The following is an 18,669-nucleotide window of genomic DNA, read 5'->3' as shown; positions in this document are numbered from 1 at the left end:
TCTTGAAACAGACCGCTAACTGAAGTTATTAAATTGATACTGGATCTGAAAGTTTGCAAACTGCAGGAAGATGAGGTGTTGTTCCTTAGGCTAACAATGAGCTTCATTATAACAGTGTAGGCAGATAGGTCATTGTGGGAGAGCAATGGAGAATCAATGTGGCATTTGACAGGAAGGCCTGAGTCACTACTGTGGAGTAAACAAAGGTGTTCTACAAAGCCATCATACTGGATGGGAGGAAGTATGGAAGTACAGTCAAGAACGATGTAGACTTGAATTGGAACATTGACCCTGTTTCCCTTCCCAGACCTGCTGAGTGCTTCAAACATGGTTATCTCTACACATGATAACAAAATGTCAATGTGCACCTTAATTTCTTTCCTGCTCCTTTGATCATGTCTCCAAGAACCGCGCAGGATCTTGCTGGAAATGTTGAACGTTTCAAGCATCTGTAAAAGCATTGTAATGGCAACAAACCTTGTCAAATAAGAGGCGCTCCTGTCTGTCCTTTCTTCTTTTTCGTCATTATTAGTATGTGTTAAATGTATGTTTTAGTGTTCCTTGGTTTGTTTTATGTGGGGTGGAGTGGTTGGGGGAATGTTTTTTTCAATCTCTTACCTCGACAGAGATGCAATTTTGTTTTCCATATCGTAACTGTCCCCGTTGTGGCCTAACATTGTGGAGTTGGTGGCCTTTCCCGGAGACCGATGGGTGCTCCAAGCCACAGGAATCTGCGGGACCTTAACATCGCGGAGCTTGTGATCCCTTTGCCAGGGTTCGAAGCTCCAACCGCAGGGCCTGTGGACTTTAATATTGTGAAGCCAATGTGCACCTTAGTTTCTTTGCCTGCTCCTCTGATCGTGTCTCCAAGAACCGTGCAGGATCTTGCTGGAAATGTTGAGCGTGTCAAGCATCTGTAAAAACATTGTAGTGTATGGCAACAAAACTGGCCAAATAAGAGGCACTCCTCAACCTGCCAATGACACACATTGTGCCAAATGCCACTAGTTACTGCTGTAGGTTCCACTGTCCAAACAGCAGTCATGTCTCAGACGTTCACATGTTGCAGCCATATCTGGAAGTCAAGAGATACTTGGTGACTTGAGATATGAATGTCAGTTTGCAGAATCTACATCTATGTTGTAGTACTTATCCATAGATGCTGCATTATATAATTAATTATTAGGTCCGGGGTTTGGGACGTGCTGCTGGAGATGGGTGGGAAATGATGCACTTAAGCAATGACATGCCGGAGCTGGAGCTGAGATCCTGATGGGATTTGAGATCCTAACCTAACAAGTTGTTTTGTCATGGATGATATTGAACTTCTCATGTGTAGTTAACCATATAACCATATAACAAGTTACAGCACTCCCCTTCCTGCTGGACATATACAGGAAGAGATGTATCAACAGAGCCATCTCCATCATCAAAGACCCTTACTACCCCGTCCGTGCCGAACACATATTCTCCCCTAGTCCCATATACCTGCGCTCAGACCATAACCTTCCATTCCCTTCCCATCCATAGTTAGACCCATGCCAATCAAGTAACTGGAGAGTATTTAGTCACACTCCTTAAGGCCCTGTTCCACGATGGAAGTTTACCCAAGAGCTTTCACGAGTTTAAAAAAAAATCAAACTCGTGGTAAGTACATAGAATGTACGTAGCAGGTACGTCGGAGCTCGTGGATGTCTTGTAGTGGCTCGTAATGCTAACGGCAGGTACTCGGGAAACGCGGAAACTTGTGATGTTTTTTTCAAAAGTGTGAAAAATTTCCAAGATTGAAAAAATACTCATGATGAGGTATCACGAGTTTGATTATTTTTTTTTGTACTCGGGAGAGCTCTTGGGTGAACTCGCATCATGGGACAGGCCCTTTACATGGTAGAAAGAATCCAGAAGTAAGTTATTAGTCACGGAAAAATGCCATTACACCCACAGTATGTATGTTGTTCTCCCAGGTAAGCCTGTGATAGATGACCATTTCTGAGGTGCTGATGGTGAGTGGAGTGGAGATAATAACACTATTGAAGGGGAAGATTCCTGACGTTGGCAATTTTCGATTCTTTATAGCTGAGAGGTGCAAGTTTTATTTGGCACTTGTTAATCCAAGTCTAAATCTGGTGCAAATGTTACTGCAGTGTGGATATAGGCTATTGAAGGAGGCATAATACAAACTGAACCAAGTGCAGTCAACAGAGAGTTTGTACATTTCTGCTGTTATGGTATAGGGAAGGTCATTGATGAAAACAGCAGCAGTTGGTTAAGCCCAACCAAGAGACTCTTTCAATGAAGTCCTTGGACTGACTGGCCTCCAACAATCACATCCCTATAATAAGACATGACTCAAGCCAGCAATTAGTTGGGTTTTTTTCCCTGATTCCCATTCACTTCAATTTTACTTAACTCAAAGTGTGCTTTGATAATGAAGGATGGGCGACCTATTTTTTTCATCTTCGGTGCAACAATTTCCCATATTATATGAAATATTCACATTGGTTTTAGTTATATTGTATAACTAATTTATATACCTAAAAGAGTATACCAATTCAAAAAAGAGATGCAGGCTTCAAGAATATAAATACAAATTTAGGAGATGCACATTCATTAATAATACCAAAGGCACTTTCAAGTTCTGGGTGAAAACATTGTGATTAGCACTCCAACAATAGTATTGAACTTGCATATCATCATAGGGTTATATACAGAATTTACACACTGTCTAATATCAGATGTTGTCATGTATATTTATTGTCTATTGAGTCTGCTTAACAAAATGGTCAGAACATAATCCTATGAGTCATTGTCGTCTCACAGCTATCAATCCACCATTGCTGGCTGATATTCCTGCGTTTTCTTTTTGAACATCATTCTGCAACTAGAAAGCCAATAAAATATTAATAAAAAGTGATATATCAATATGACTGTCCACTTTAGTCAATACCAATTTACTTAGGGATCCTCTGCATACAATGAAGGTCATAAGAGAATAGGCACAATCAGCTTTGCACGGTGGCATGCAGTTCAAATGTAAATGCAAGGCACTTCCAATTATTAATACAAACATTCATTATGACAGAAAATCAATATGTTCCAATCCATCTCGAATGCAGCACACGACACTGTTTACTCATTCTGATCAGGGAAGGTTAAATCAAATGGTATTTGATCTACTTTATAATACTTACCTTTGCCAGCTCCGAAAGACAAAATGACAGTGCTTTTCACACCCACGCTGATTTATTAAAATTTATTTCAGGTTGAGAGGAGATTGCCAATAAATGCTGACTTGATTCACTTGCACCTCTAATTTCAGTCATTATCCTTCACTTCTGGTGAACTGGGTCTATCCAAAAATGAGCTCATTTGCACAATGGGGTTTGATCTACTGTAGAACTACTGCCAGTTTGAGTCACAGATGAACAGTTGAGATTGTTGCAGCATCATTTTTGATGCAGGACTATTAAAGCTATCTTGGTGCATTCCAGGATCCCATTCTTTTGCTCAGGTGCACTCACCCATATAGATCTATAATAAAAAATATCATACATCAGTGGAGGGAGCTTTCCTCCCGGACATTGGAAAACTGTTACTTTGCAATAGACTACAAATTCTGGGCCTTTATCGCAAGGCTTTTAGCAAAGCCAAGAATGTTGCCAAGCGGAGAGATCCTCCACTCCACAGATGGCAGACAATAACTACTGATATGGAGAAAATTAAGGAGCAGTTACAGTTTTAGCTGGTCAGCCGAGTTGAAAGTAATTTGAGTTTTCTCTTAAGCAGACCCTGCATCCTGGCAAGACTGTGTTAAAATTACTTCCAAAGCTCAAAAGGCCCTTCTTTTTAGTTTATTTTAATTTAGTTTAGTTTTGTTTTGTTTAGTTTGGAGATACAGCATGGAAACAGGCCCTTCAGCCCACCAAGTCTCTGCTATCCATCGACCTGTAGACTAACACTATCCTACACACTAGGGACAATTTACAAATTTTACCACAGCCAATTAACCTACAACCCAGCAAGTCTTTGGAGTGTGAGAGGAGTGTGAGAGGAAACCAGACCACCCAAAGAAAACCCACATGGTCACAGTGAGAATGAGCAAACTCCATTTGACTACTTCAGATACATGTATGTTAATGAACACTCAGCCACTGACTCTGGCCTTCTGGGGGCGAGCATGACCGTATTGGGACAGAAGGCAAGACTGCCAGTATCATTGTCAGACTGAGATCGAGACTGGTCACGGGGGAAACAATGAAAAACACCCCAAAGACGTACATGTTTGTAGATTAATTGGCTTGGATTTGTATACTTAGTACAAGTGTAAATTGTCCCTTGTGTGTGTAGGAGAGTGTTAGTGTTTGGGGATCGCATGTCGGTGTGAACTCAGTGGGCCGAAGGGCCTGTTTCCGAGCTGTATCTCTAAACAAAACTAAAATAATCACAGGTTGCATAATAAACACCACCATATCATCACACAGATTTTTGTTTGATGTCAGTTCTACCAGTCTGTAAACAGTACAAGGAAAATATTACCTCTAAAATACGATGGACAAAGTGGCAAAATCATAAAACTATCAAAGCCAAGCATGGCTGAAATTCATTACTGAATAGATGGTGGGGAGAGTGTTTGGATACCAGAAATGCTGAAATCAGAACATACAATTGGAGCCAGAAAACTCAGACACGTCCTGAATAAGAAGATAGTTTTCCGGTCAATAGGCCAAATTTCATTAGAAATTAGATTTAGATCAACAATCAGACATTTGATAAGCTGTCTATTTTTCAGCTGTGCAGCTGACGATTAATTTTAGCTGGTGGTTAAAACTAATCTATATCCATCTTGTACTTCTTCCTTATCTATGAACTAGAACTGTATAGAGAGATATCGCAGCAGGTCAGAAACCACTTAAGCTACATTTTAATGGCCCTTACAAATTGTGCAATTTGAATAAAATCATTGATGTGAGGGTGTACAAGAACATTTCCTACAGCATGTATCATTGTTTATGTAAGGGAATGTGTATATATATCAGAATCTCAGCTATTCACATGTTCGTTTTAATTACACAGACCAGAGATGTGATGATTACTTGTGACATTCTTGCACTATCTGTATGAACAGCTTCTGCAAGCAAGATATGTTTTATATATTAATTTTTCAACTTCTGAGCATCACTGGCAGTGCAAAAATTATCGCACATCCATAATTGCCCCAGAGAAGATGGTGATGAGCTGTCTTCATCAAGTGTTGTAGTTCTGATAAAGGCTCTCCTAAAGTATTTAAGAAGGAACTGCAGATGCTGGAAAATCGAAGGTACACAAAAATGCTGGAGAAACTCAGCGGGTGCAGCAGCATCTATGGAGCGAAGGAAATAGGCAACGTTTCGGGCAGAAACCCTTGGTTTCCAATCCAACAATAAGAGCGGGGAAAGTGGACATACTTGTCTACACCCTCTGGATCAATGAAAATTAGGTGATAACATTTGATTAGTCAATATTCTAGCTGTTGGGTTTGTATATAGGAGTTTCACCCATGAACAGAAGTTTTCACCGAGATGACATTTTTCCATCACAGAAACAAGGTTGGGCCATTCCACCTAATCAAATGCTTTTTCAGCGTCTAACGAAATGATTGATTAATCTTCATTTCATATTCTATTTGAATATATTATATTAAACGAAAGTTTCAGATTATAGAATGAATATCGTTTCAGGATAAAACCTCATTGGTAGGGATGTATTAACTTGTGGATAACCAAACTTAATCTGTGAGCTAGGATTTTGGCTGGTATCTTCAGATCAGTGCTTAAAAGGGCTATATAAACCAGGGTCTTCAAGATACTTTTTTTTTGGAATAAGTGTTATTGTTGATTCAGTCAGAGTTTGTGGCACTATCTGTTGTTTAAAAGCATAGCTATATAAAGTCTGTAAATGTCACTAAATTTTTTTATAAAATTCATTGTTCAAACCGTCGGAGCCAGAGGTCTTTCCATTTTTCAAAGATCTGATAGTTTCTTCAATATCTGTTAATGTTATTTCTGCGCCCAATAAATCTCTCTCTCTCTCATTTAAACCTGAGAGGTTGCATTTCTGCAGAACATTTTGCATGTTCACTGAGTTGTCTGTTGTTTTTGCTGAGTATAGTGTCTGGTAATATTGCAAGAATCTATCATTAATGTCCTTAGGTAGTGTGAGCAAATCTCCCTTATCTGATCTGATTTTGTAGATTGTTCGTTTGTCCTCTAATTTGCGGTTGACGGGCTAACAATTTCTGTGGTTTATCGCCAAATTCAAAGTGGATTTGTTTAGTATGCTGGAATAGCTTTAAAATTTGAGCTGAGAGTATATGATTTAACCTTTATTTGAGAGCAGCAATTTTGTTATGTTTTATCATAGAAGGAGTGATCGCATTTTCTATGTCTAACTGTCTTATCTCTCTTTCTAATTCATGTTGTTTAGCTCGATTCTTCTTGTTTTGAGAAGCTGGAAATTCAATAAGACACCCTCTGACAAATGCTTTAAATGTTTCCCAGAGAAAGGAAGCAAATATTTCTGGAAGGTCATTCATCTGAAAAAACATTTTAATCTGCATGTTGCGGAAGTCATAACATGACCTGTCATTTAGAATTTGTTGATTGAATTTCCAGTGTGTCTGCATCTCCAATATTCCTTGTACTTTTACCATAAAAGTTAAGGGAGAATGATCAGAAATAATAATGTTATGATATTTTGAGATACATATAAGGAATAAGTTTGGAATCCACTAAGAAATAATCAATTATTGAGTAAGTTTTGTGCATTGGAGAATAAAATAAATACTCTTGCCCTGAGGGATTTTCAATTTTCCAAGCATCTTTAATATTGGCAGTGTTTATGTATGAATTTAATAGTTCACACGTCTTGGATTTTTTTTTTTTGAGTTGACGATCTGTCCAAATAGGGATCTAATGTGCAATTTAAATCTCCTCCAATTATCAAATTATACCGTCCGAATTCTGGGATAGTTTTAAATATTTTCTTAAGAAAATAACGGGTTATCAAAGTTTGGTGCATAGATATTAACTAATATCAATCTTGTTGAGTGCAATTCACCCAGTAACATAACATATCTACCTTCGGTATCAATGATAGATGAGATATGTTTGAGTGGTAAACCCTTACGAATTAAGATAGCTACCCCTCTTGACATAAGAGAATAATGAATGGTATGATTTGTCAATCCATTTGGCTTTCAATCTATTATTTGCCTCATTTTTAAGATGGGTTTCCTGAAGGAACATTATATCAGCCTTAAGTAATTTTAAATGTGTTAGTACTTTGCCTCTTTTAATTGGTTCATTAACGCCCTTGACATTCCAACTACAGAATGTAATTCCTTTACCCCCAATTTTCATGGTAGTGTCTTGCATTCTATGGGTTAAATAGTCTGTAGAAACGTAAATGGTTCAACACATTAAACACAGCGTTCCACCTGACAACGATGGATGGGTTTTGGATCTATTTGATCTTTCTCCCAAAAGTGTCTCAAAAAAAAAAAAAATCTTAATAGTGAGGTAAAAATTAGAAATAAGAAAAGTGAGTACAGAATTAGAAGAGTGCCGGAAAAGTAAAAATACAACTAAAACTACAACTACAGTTATTGTAGTTAGTGAGAGACACTCTAATGTGGCAAAAAATCTAACGACTTCCGTAGCTTTTGTAAAAATAATACCAGCTCCATTTTATTTTAAATTTCCAATAAAAAATGATATAAAAAAAAGGGGAAGCAAACAGGACAGGTCCAAGGGAAATGAATCCAACAGTAGGACAGTTTTTCTCCCCTAAAAAGTGTTAGTTAATTGTTAAAGATAAGCATAAATCAAGTATTGCTTAAGTTTCTCATTTATAGTAATTTATGATAATTTTTAATTAGTAATAATTAGTAATAATTAATAGCAAATTAACTTGTTCAGCCAACATAGATCTTAAGTTATAACAGCTTAAAGTCCAGTCTATTATCTGCCGACTATAAAAGCCATATGACGATATTCAGCCCCCCCAGGATTTTTCAGTCTTCCGAGCTAAGTAAAGAAGGTTTCTGTATTCTTGTAGGTGACTCGCAACTTGGCTGGGTACAGTAGTCCAAATCTTAGGTTTGGAATCTTCCTGAGAATTGTTCTTGTGTCATTAAAAAGTGCTCTTCTCTTAACAACCTCAGCAGGGTAATCTCTGAAAATACGAATGTTGTCACCTTGGAATATTAAATTTCTGTTGGTGCCAATTTTCATCAAAATCTCTTCTAAAACATGATCGTAGTGCACCTTCAATATCAGATATCTTGGGGGGGCGGCGGCTTTCAGCCGAGCTCTCAGTGCTCTGTGTGCTCGGTCCAGCAGAGGTTTTGCATCCAGTTGTAAAGTGTGTTGTAGAAGTTCAGCAGTGAAATCACGGATGTTTTTATCTTTCTCTCAGCCCTCTGTAATTCCAGCAATCCTTATGTTCTGACGTTTAGAGTGTCCCTCTAAATCAATACATTTTTCAGTTGCTTTACTCATATAGGCGCTGAGTCTCCGTTAATACCCTTTTTGTTGTATCAGCACTTGACTCAGCTATAGCCTGACCATGTTGATTCACCGTATCGATAATAGGATCCAACTTGTTGTTAAATTCGAGTTTCAACTTTTGAAAGTTAGGTATAACATTTTTCTACCCAGTTTTCTTGGTTGATATTACACAGTTTTTTATCAAGTACTAGGTTTAAAATGGTAAGTATGTTATCTTTAAAATGCAACCACTCAACTTTATTTACTGTACATTCAATGTACATTCTAGTGACATAAAACTGATTCAATTTGTATAGTGTGATTTAGTGCCTCTCTGTATTTGATTTTCAGATTCATATATAAAAATATGCACAATGTGTTTGAGGAATGGTTTTTGTTTGCTAAATTGCCAGCCACATTCTTATCAATGCTTCTGTTTTCATTGTGTTGTAGGAGATGCCAACCCCAAGGAAAGCAGTCCATTCATTAACAGCACTGAGGCTGAGAAAGGAAGAGAATATGATGGGAAAAACATGGCTCTATTTGAGGTACAGTAAACCAAGTTATAAAAACACCAAACAGTGAGTGTTTTAAGTTTAAATATTAACTTTGGAGGGCATGGGGAAGCACTTGCCACTGTGAGAAAAATGTGTTGTAACCGTGCCAAGACAATGTGAGCATATTGTGGAGCTAGCAGGAGAGCTGACTACATTGAGACATCTCCCTACGTTGACATTCAAATACAATCAATGCAAGAAATACAGAGCAATATTTGAAAAACATATCAGATGGTTTGTAATCTCACTGGGGGAATTCTCTGCTCTCATCATTTGTTCCACCTCAAACAATAGCTAATGATAATAATTTTTCTGCTAACACATTATTTGGTGGTTGACAGGCCCAGAGGCAGACAGAAGGCTGTGGAGGCCAAGCCAATGGCTATTTTTAAGGCAGAGATAGATAGATTCTTGATTAGTACGGGTTTCAGGGGCAAAGGCGGGAGAATGAGGTTAGGAGGGAGAGATAAATCAGCCATGGTTGAATAGCAGAATAGAATTGAAGGGCCAAATAGCCTGATTCTGCTCCTATCACTTATTACATTGCCGGAACGCATTTGTAAAGCAGTGATGGAGAATATCACCAAGTTTATGGCTGTAGTCAAACACCTGCACTTCTTGTCTCACTGCCTTCCCCGCTGCCTTCCTGTAATCCAGGTGGTTTTTCCAACAAGAAAAGAAATAGAAGTGGTATACAATCATCAGTCCACCATGCCTGTTCCACCATTCAATGCAATCATGGTTGATCTTTTGTTTCAGAAGCAGTTTCATGCCCCAACCCAAAATGTGTTATAAGGTTTGCAACATCTAATTGCTATATTGTGATCTATCTGGGTGCAAGTAATTCAAAGTGGGTAGGAATTTAGCTGAAGGAAAATGAAAGCAGCAAATAGCTATGAGGCAAGAAGTAAAAAGATACATGACTAAGAACCTAGTGCAGGAGAGAGGGTTTAGATATATGGATCACCGGACTCTCTTTCAGAGCATGTGAGACCTATAGAAGTGGGATGGCTTGCACCTGAACTGGAGGGGAACCAATATCCTTGCAGGAGCTTTGCTATGGCTACTCAGGAGGGTTTGGACTAGAGTGGCAGCAGGATGAACAGCAGGAGAGCAAGTGGAGAGACAGATGAGAAGGTAAAAGTTATGGCAAGTAAGTCTGAAAGGAAGGACAAACAAACACAGGTCAGTGAACATGGCGAGACTGATGACCTAAAGTGTATTCAGTTCAATGCAAGGAATATGGTGAGTAATGCAGATGAACTTATTGCCTGGAAACGTGCATTAATCTGTAATGTTGCGAGAGGGACAGGACTGGCATCTCAAAGTTCAAAGGCCAAATTTGTAGGTGTATTCAAAGAGAGTTTCTTGAAATGGTTTGCAGAGAGTCCAACTTGAGGAGAGAGCATTTTGGCAACAAATGTGGGAAAAACGATTGTGAAGTTGTTGATAGAAACATGGAAACATAGAAAGTAGATACAGGAGTAGGCCATTTGGCCCTTCGAGTGAGCACCACTATTCAATATGATATGATGGCTGATCATCCAGAATCAGTACCCTGTGCCTGCTTTTCCTCTTGATTATGTTAGCCCTAAGAACTATATCTAACTCTCCCTTGAATACATCTACTGAATTGGCCTCCACTGCCTTCTGTGGCAGAGAATTCCACAGATTCACAACTTTCTGGGTGTTAAAGTTTTTCCTCACCTCAGTCCTCAGGCCTCACCCTTTTCCTTGAACTGTGACCCCTGCTTCTGGACTCCCCCAATATCGGGAACATTTCCCCTTCAATCAAGCCTGTCCAATCCCTTGAGAATTGTAAATGTTTCTATAAGTTCCCCTCTCATCTTTCTAAATTCCAGTGAATATAAGCCTAATCGATCTATTCTTTCATCATATGTGAGTCCTATCATCCTGGGAATTAACCTGGAGAACCTATGCTGGACTCCCTCAATAGCAAGAATGTCCTTCCTCAATTTTGGCCAGGTGTGTTATCAACTGGGCCCAGTACAACAGCAGTAGGACCTCCTTGCTCCTATCCTCAAATCCTCTCACTATGAAAGCCAACATGCCATTTGCTTTCTTCACTGCCTGCTTTATCTGCATGCTTACTTTCAGTGACTGATGTACAAGGACACCCACGTCCCATTGCACGTCCCCTTTTCCTAATCTGGCACCAATCAGATAATAATCTGCCTTCTTGTTCTTGCCACCAAAGTGGATAACCTCACATTTATCCACATTATACTGCTTCTGCCATGCATCTGCTAGATCACCCAACCTATCCAAATCACCCTGCAGCCTCATAACATCCTCCTCGCAGCTCACACTGACACCCAGCCTTGTGTCATCCACAAACATGGAGATGTTACATTTAATTCCTTTATTCTAAGGAATAGAATTGGTCGTCTAAATCATTATATATTGTAAATAACTGGGATCCCAGCACAAAGCCTTACGGCACCCCACTAGTCACTGCATGATAGAAAGCTGAGTTGTGAAGAGGGTGAAGAAATATTTCAACGGGATATTGGCAGGAAATTAATATGGAAAATGGGAAGTCATCCACTTAAGCAGTTAAAACAGGAAAGGAGAAGATTCTTTAAATGATGACATATTGATAAGTATTGGGCTTTAGAAGCATAGAAACAGAAACCTATTTTCTATGTTTCTATGTTTCTATGAAGGACTTAAGTATTTTTGGACACAAAGTTTGAGAGTTAGCATTCAGGTGCAGCAAGCAATTAGGAAGGCAATGGTAGATTGGTCTTTATTGCAAGAAGATTTAGGTACAAGAAACAAATGTCTTACTCCAGTTATCTCATGCTTTAGCATGACTGCAACTTGTATTGTGTACAAGTCTGATCTCCATATCTAAGGAAGAGATATTTGGAACAGGGGGTATACATCAAAGGTTACTTCATGAATCAGGGGTGATGGGTTTGAAGGAAGAATAAGCAGACTAGCCTATGCTCTCTGGAGTTTAGTAGATTGAGAGATTATCTCATTAAAATATGCATAATGTTGACATTATTTGACAGGCTAGATGCAGTGATAAGGAAGTAAGGGACTACAGTAGATTCTGATTTACAAAAAAAAGACACAAAGTGCACAAATAACTCAGCAGGTCATGCAGCATCTCTGAAATACATGAATTGACGACATTTCAGGTTTCACCTTTCTTCAGACTGAAAAAGAGGCTCGACTCGAAACATCACCTACCCATGCTCTCCAGAGATGTTACCTGACCTGCTGAGTTACTTCAGCATTTGTGTGTGTGGTTTTTATTAGATGCTGAAATGATATTTCCCCTGGCTAGGGTTTCTACAACCAGAGCACAGAATTTCAATGTAAAGGGGCAGCCATTCAGGATTGAGATGAGATATGCTTTCACCCCAAGGGTAGTGAATCTTTGGAATTCTTTATCCAAGAGAACTGTTCTGGATCTGAGAAGCTTTTGAACACTAAAGTTATCAAGAACTGCATGGTTAATACAAAAAAGTGCCGACGATAATAAAAATCAACCATGATTTTATTGAATGATGGAACAGAAGTGACGGGCCAAATGAATACATTCTACTTCTATTTCTTATTTTCTCATTTTCTTATGTCCATAAATACAGTATCTCCCTGGGCAAAGCAAACCAAATGGTTCTTTGCAGGACCGTGTTAACCTACTATTTTTACATGGGCAATAATACACAGTGGTTTGATATTGACGACTAATACTAAAATGAAAATTGACATGTCACTGATTGCAAAGCCATCAGTGTATGCTAATAATGATAAACATCTATTTTTAATTACTGTTATGAAATAATTAATAATACTCTTATGAAATAATTTTGGTTACATAAAAATGAAAATACTCCACTGGTATAGTGTTTGGAAAGGTGCATAATTCGGGAAGAGTTGGCCGAACCTACATACCTGCCCTGAACCCATGCGGTAGCTACCAAATCCAATTGATTACCATCATCTTGATGAGTATTCATTTCAAGAGAAAGAGAAATATTGGTTGAACATACTCCACATTGGTAATTCGTCTCACAGCATCACTGAATAAAACAATTTGCATGAATAGAAGAACGCATAATGGGGTCAATAACATTGCGAATGGATACAGAATGTTGACATGTTCATAATCGTATTTCAGTAAGTATTCATTATCTGTCAGAATGTATTCTATTGGTGAGATGAATACATATTGAGTTTTGTTTTCAGTGAACAGTTGTTTGATGAAGAAGAACATTGAACTGAGATAAATGGAAGATTTGATTGCAAATAATTCCTGTCATTTTGCATAAACCCATGTTAAATTCAATTGTACATACTTTTCTTCATTAGTCCCTTTGGATCGAAAGGGACTTGTTTCCACTTCACTTCTGTTGGTTCTGAGGAAGTAGATGAGACCAATGTGGGCTCTCCATACTCTGCCCTTGGTGAGATGGGAGGTGTTTCCAGAGGATGGGGAGGGTAGAATGCCGGTGGACCCTTCTGCCATTTTCACCTGGTTTCCATATTTTTCCGAAGAATGGTATCAAGGTTCTCAATGCCAACCTAAAAGTCCCATCTGCAGTTTGAGTGGTCAAGGGTCAGCAATTCCCACAGTTTGGTTAAGATTTTACATTATTACAATGTGTCTTTGAGAATATCCTCCAATTAGGCCTTTAATTCTCCTGGTAAATTCTTGCCACGACAGAACTCAAGGAGTCTCTTTTGGCAGTCTGGAGTCGATCATGCAAATAGTGTGGCCTGTCCATCAGAGCTCAAATAAAAAGCTTAATAGGCGGGGGTTTGTGCCTTGGAGAGAACATTGGTATCGGTTGACCTGTCCTGCCAGTGGATTTGGGGGAACCTTGTAAAGAAGGCATAGGTGTTCGCTCTTTGAATAATCTGCTGTAGATTGGTCATATATCTGAATATGCAGGAGGACAGTGGAAAATGAGCATTGTATTGAGTTAGAGATCTTGGTCCTCAAATGGCCTTTCCCTCAGATGCCCCTTTCTTTGTGCGTGACTATCATCAGTGATGTCTGCAATCCTGGGTTGAGGATGTTTCATATTGATCTCCACTTTGCTTTTATTCAGTGTTTTGCATCAGACAACTTTCACTGTATGTTGGCTATTCTGGCCATGCTGTAATGCAAGTTTTTCTTACACTTGGAACACAATGGGCAGCACAGTGGTGCAGGCAGGCAGGCAGTGATGCAGATGCAGTCCCAACCTTGGGTGCTGCCTGTGTGGAATTTGCACCTTCTCTCTGCGACAATGTAGGTTTCATCTGGTTTCCTCCCACATCCCAAAAATGTGTGAAATGATTGGTCAATTGGCCACTACAAATTGTCCCTAATGTGTAGATAAATTGTAACATCTTAGGGGGGTTATTGGAAATGTGAAAGGAATAACGTGGATTAGGAGAGGATTAGTGGATGCTTCTTGGTTAACTTTGGCACTCTGAGTTGGAGTGCCAAAGGGCCCTTTTCCATACTATCCCTCTATGGCTTCATGACAATGCATAAAAAAGAGAGATGGATTGCATTATTTTGATAGTACTTGACACCATGTTTAGTGTTTATCATTTGAGGATGAATTTAAGGACAAACCTTTTAAATGTATACAGAAAAATGCTTTAATTCCATTTGAAGATTGGGTTATAACTTAAGTTGTAGTTAGACTAAAATAATGCACATTATGGACAAATTGTTTTGTTGCAGCATGGATTTCCCTTGGGCACAGAATATAAAATACCATTGTGACAATTTACAATATTCCAATTTATATTTGTATGAGGGATCATACCTTATTGAGAATTTGGACTAACTTGTGCGTTTTTGCTGAAAATTTTGCTGACAATATTTGCTAAATATTGTCTTTAATAGATCATATTTTGCTCCAGAGTATACTCATGTATTGGTGAGATTCTAGTAGTGTCAGAGAGGGCCTGTGCATCCCAAGTGACCTTTTCTAGATTAGATATTCATAGCATTAGTTTTGATGTTACTGCATTTGCAACATTCACACATTTAATCCATACATAGTAAATATGGCCTTTAAAATCTAATAGTTTTGTAATGTGTTTATTGATTAATCAATACAGCTCTAATCTATTGCAGAAACACAATGTTTCATTGTTGTCTGGCAGCATGACATTCATTGTTTTTCACAGTTTTGTGTTCTGTCTGTAATGTTTTGCAGGAAGAAATGGACACCAGCCCCATGGTGTCATCTCTTCTTAGTGGACTGGCCAACTACACCAACCTTCCCCAGGGGGTAAAGGAGCATGAAGAGGCTGAAAATAATGAAGGAGCCAAGAAGAAGCAAGTCAAGGTACAAAGACTTCAGGGCAGAGAGCTACGGTGTTGTTGTACTGGTATTGATACTGGTTTTTGCAATTTAGTAAATATCTGGAATCTGATCTGAACCGAACACACGAGAGAAACAGTGTGAGACCATTCAAAGGGATTAGGATTGCCATATCACAACAAAAAGGTGTAAAAAACATAGAAAATCTTTGATATCTGGTTCTAAACAAAATTTACTTTGGGTTGTTTTAACCATATTGAGTGTTTAGAACTCCCGTCCCTTCTCTCAAAATATCTTGTTCACTGTTGTCCCTTCAATTACAGATTATGATTCAGATTTGATTATTGCCATATACACCAATGTGCCATGAAATTCCTAGTTCACAAGAAGCTCACAAAGTAAACAGTATACATACAGTAATGATAACCACAGCAATTAATAAAGCACTAGGGCAAAACAGCAGAATGGTGCCAAGACTGTAGTGTAATCTGAAGTTGTGCAAAATAAATGCAATAATTAAATATACAAATGAAGTAGAGTTAACAGTAAGAGTACATGGCAGCACTCCATAGGGGGGTGTGAGTGATGTGATTGGTTCAGGAGTCTGGTAGCCATGGAGAAGAATTTGTTCTTAATTCTGGACATTTGGGCTTCCAAGCTCCTGTGTCTTCTCCCAGAAGGTAGAATAGAACAAAGGGAACGACCAAGCATCCTTGACGAAATTTCCAGCCCTCCTGATGCAACTCTCTGTGAAAATGGGCTGGATGGAAGGAAGTGAAAGCCTTTAATGGACTGGGCTGTGTTCACCACTCTCTGCAGGTTCAGGCGGTCAAGAGCAGAGGAGTTGGCAAAATAGGGTGATGTATCCTGTCAGAATACCTTTTAAAGTGCATCTGTTGAAGTTTGAGAGAATCCTTATGGACATGCCAAATCTTCTCAGACACCTATGAAAATGCACTGATATGCTTTCGTAATCACCACTTCAGGTGAGGGTGAAATGAGGTTTGGTTGCTGGTGATATAGATGCCTAAGAAGATTAACCTGTTGTCCAGTTCTCCAGCAGATCCATGTATTAGTTTGCACAAGGTTCCCCTCTTTAGTGTACTCTGCTTAATCATTGTTATAGATCCATCCATGGGCAGCATCCAGGTGATCTGATCATAAAAACTTTACAAAAGATACCCAAATGATTTTCTTTTTGACTCAGGATGGCACAGTGGCACAGCTGATAGAGCTGCTGCCTCACAGCACCAGAAACTCGAGTTCAATCCTGAACTCGAGTGTTGTCTGTGTGGTGTTTACACATTCTTCTGGTGTCCAGACGGGATTCTTCTGGGCTCTTGGGCTTCCTCCTACATCCCAAAGATGTGCAGGTTTGTAGGTTTGTAGGCCTCTGTAAATTTCTGTTAATATTGAAGGGAGTGGATGAGAAAGTGGAATAACATAGACAATAGACAATAGATGCAGGAGTAGGCCATTTGGCCCTTTGAACCAGCACCGCCATTCACTGTGATCATGGCTGATCATCCTCAATCAGTACCCAGTTCCTGCCTTCTCACCATATCCCCTGACCGCTATCTTTAAGCCATATTTAACATCGGACTAGTGTGAACAGGTAATCACTTGTTGGCGTTGAATTAGTGGGACAAAGGGCCTGTTTCCATGCTGTATCTTTAAAATAAACTAAAGATGATGTAAATGATATTGTGCAGGTCTACAGATTCCTCTGCAACTGGATCCTTGACTTCCTCATCAACAGACCACAGTCCTTACAAATTGGCAGCACCACTTCTTCCCCGATAGCCATCAATACGGGAGCACCTCAAGGCTGCGTATTCAGCACCCTGCTCTACTCATCCTATACTTAAGACTGTTTGGCCGGACACAGCGCAAACTCCATCTTCAAGTTCACCAACCACACTACCATTGTTAGACAAACTACAGATGATGATGAGTCAGAATATAGAAGTGAGATCGAACGACTGACCAAATAGTGCCAGCACAACAACCTGGCTCTCAATGTCAGTAAGACCAAGGAACTAATTGTGGTACTTTGGAAATGGAAGGATGAAGACCCACAAATTTGCCCATATCGAGAGAAAAGGTGCAAATACTTGGGCGTGCATATTTCTGAGGATCTTTCATGGACCCTGCACACTGATGCAATTGTAAAGAAAGCGCAAAAAATACCTCTACTTCCTGAAAAGATTGCAGAGATTCGGTATGTCTGAGAGGATTCTCTTGAACTTCTACAGGTGTAGTGTGACCACATTGTCTGGTTGCATCATGGCCTTGTTCGGCAACTTGAATGCCCAGGAACAAAGAAGACTGCAAAAAGTGGTGAACACTTTCTCTCCTGCCATCAAGAAGAAGATATAGTTGTCTGAAAACTGTAACGTCCTGGTTCAGGAACAGCTGCTTCCCTACAGCCATCAGGCAATTAAACACTACAACTTCCAAATTAGCTCTGAATAACATAGACCTGGGGGCATTGGTTCTGTCAGACAGACAGACAGACAGACAGACAGACAGACAGACAGACAGACAGACAACGTTTATTTTTGTTTATTATATTGTTTACACTATGTTTACATATTCTTTTGTGCTGCTGCGAGTAAGAATTTAATTGTTCTTTCTGAGATCTGTAATCTAATTAGTTCCATCTATAATCATCTATCACGTTTAAGACTGATGAATAAAGTATAATATTTGTATATTAGTGGAAAAAACAAACAAGATTACTTTTCTTTCCCTTTCCACTTTAAAACTGTGAGGCTGGAGCAAGTTTCATAGTTCTTTCATAGCTTATTTTAGGATCAGGCCCAATCAACTTTGTTTTATTTCTAAATTGAACAATTAATTTTGAGGGCTGAGTCTGAAGAACAGTTCTTGACCATTTCGTCACCCATTCCTTCTCTCCAGAGATACTGCCTGCCCCGCTGCGTTACTCCAGCATTTTGTGTCTGTCTTCTTGTGTGGCTTAATTCATTTTGAGATTGGCACAGTACATGTCATGTTAATATTTAACAAGAACCTTATAATGGGAGCTTGTACTTAGAGTGCCCAAAACTTCTTGCAGTTCTTAATATAGATTGAAAACATTTTTACATTTAATCTTTAGCTTTACAGCGAGTGTCACATTTAAAAATACCTTTTTACAAAAGCAACACTTGTAATAATGTGGAATAACTATTTTAGATTTGAGCACGTAATACAGTGATTCACAAAACATTCCCAAGTGAGTTCCCAAGTTAAGTTTAACAGGTGGCCGCAAAAGATCCC

General features: G+C 39.0%; 1 protein-coding gene across 2 annotated transcripts in view; it reads left to right on the top strand.

Annotated features, from left to right (window-relative positions):
* LOC129707390 (solute carrier family 12 member 5-like) overlaps positions 1 to 18,669 on the top strand; it is a 568,649-nt gene that overhangs the window by 406,269 nt on the left and 143,711 nt on the right. For both annotated transcript variants that reach the window (XM_055652387.1, XM_055652388.1), the window contains exons 2-3: positions 8,979 to 9,073; positions 15,280 to 15,411. In XM_055652387.1, coding sequence (XP_055508362.1) covers positions 8,979 to 9,073; positions 15,280 to 15,411 — 227 coding nt within the window. The remainder of the gene's footprint in view (positions 1 to 8,978; positions 9,074 to 15,279; positions 15,412 to 18,669) is intronic.

Source organism: Leucoraja erinacea, chromosome 21 (assembly GCF_028641065.1).
Source record: "Leucoraja erinacea ecotype New England chromosome 21, Leri_hhj_1, whole genome shotgun sequence".
Classification (NCBI taxonomy): Eukaryota; Metazoa; Chordata; class Chondrichthyes; order Rajiformes; family Rajidae; genus Leucoraja; species Leucoraja erinaceus.
This window is presented reverse-complemented; position numbering and strand designations above follow the sequence as displayed.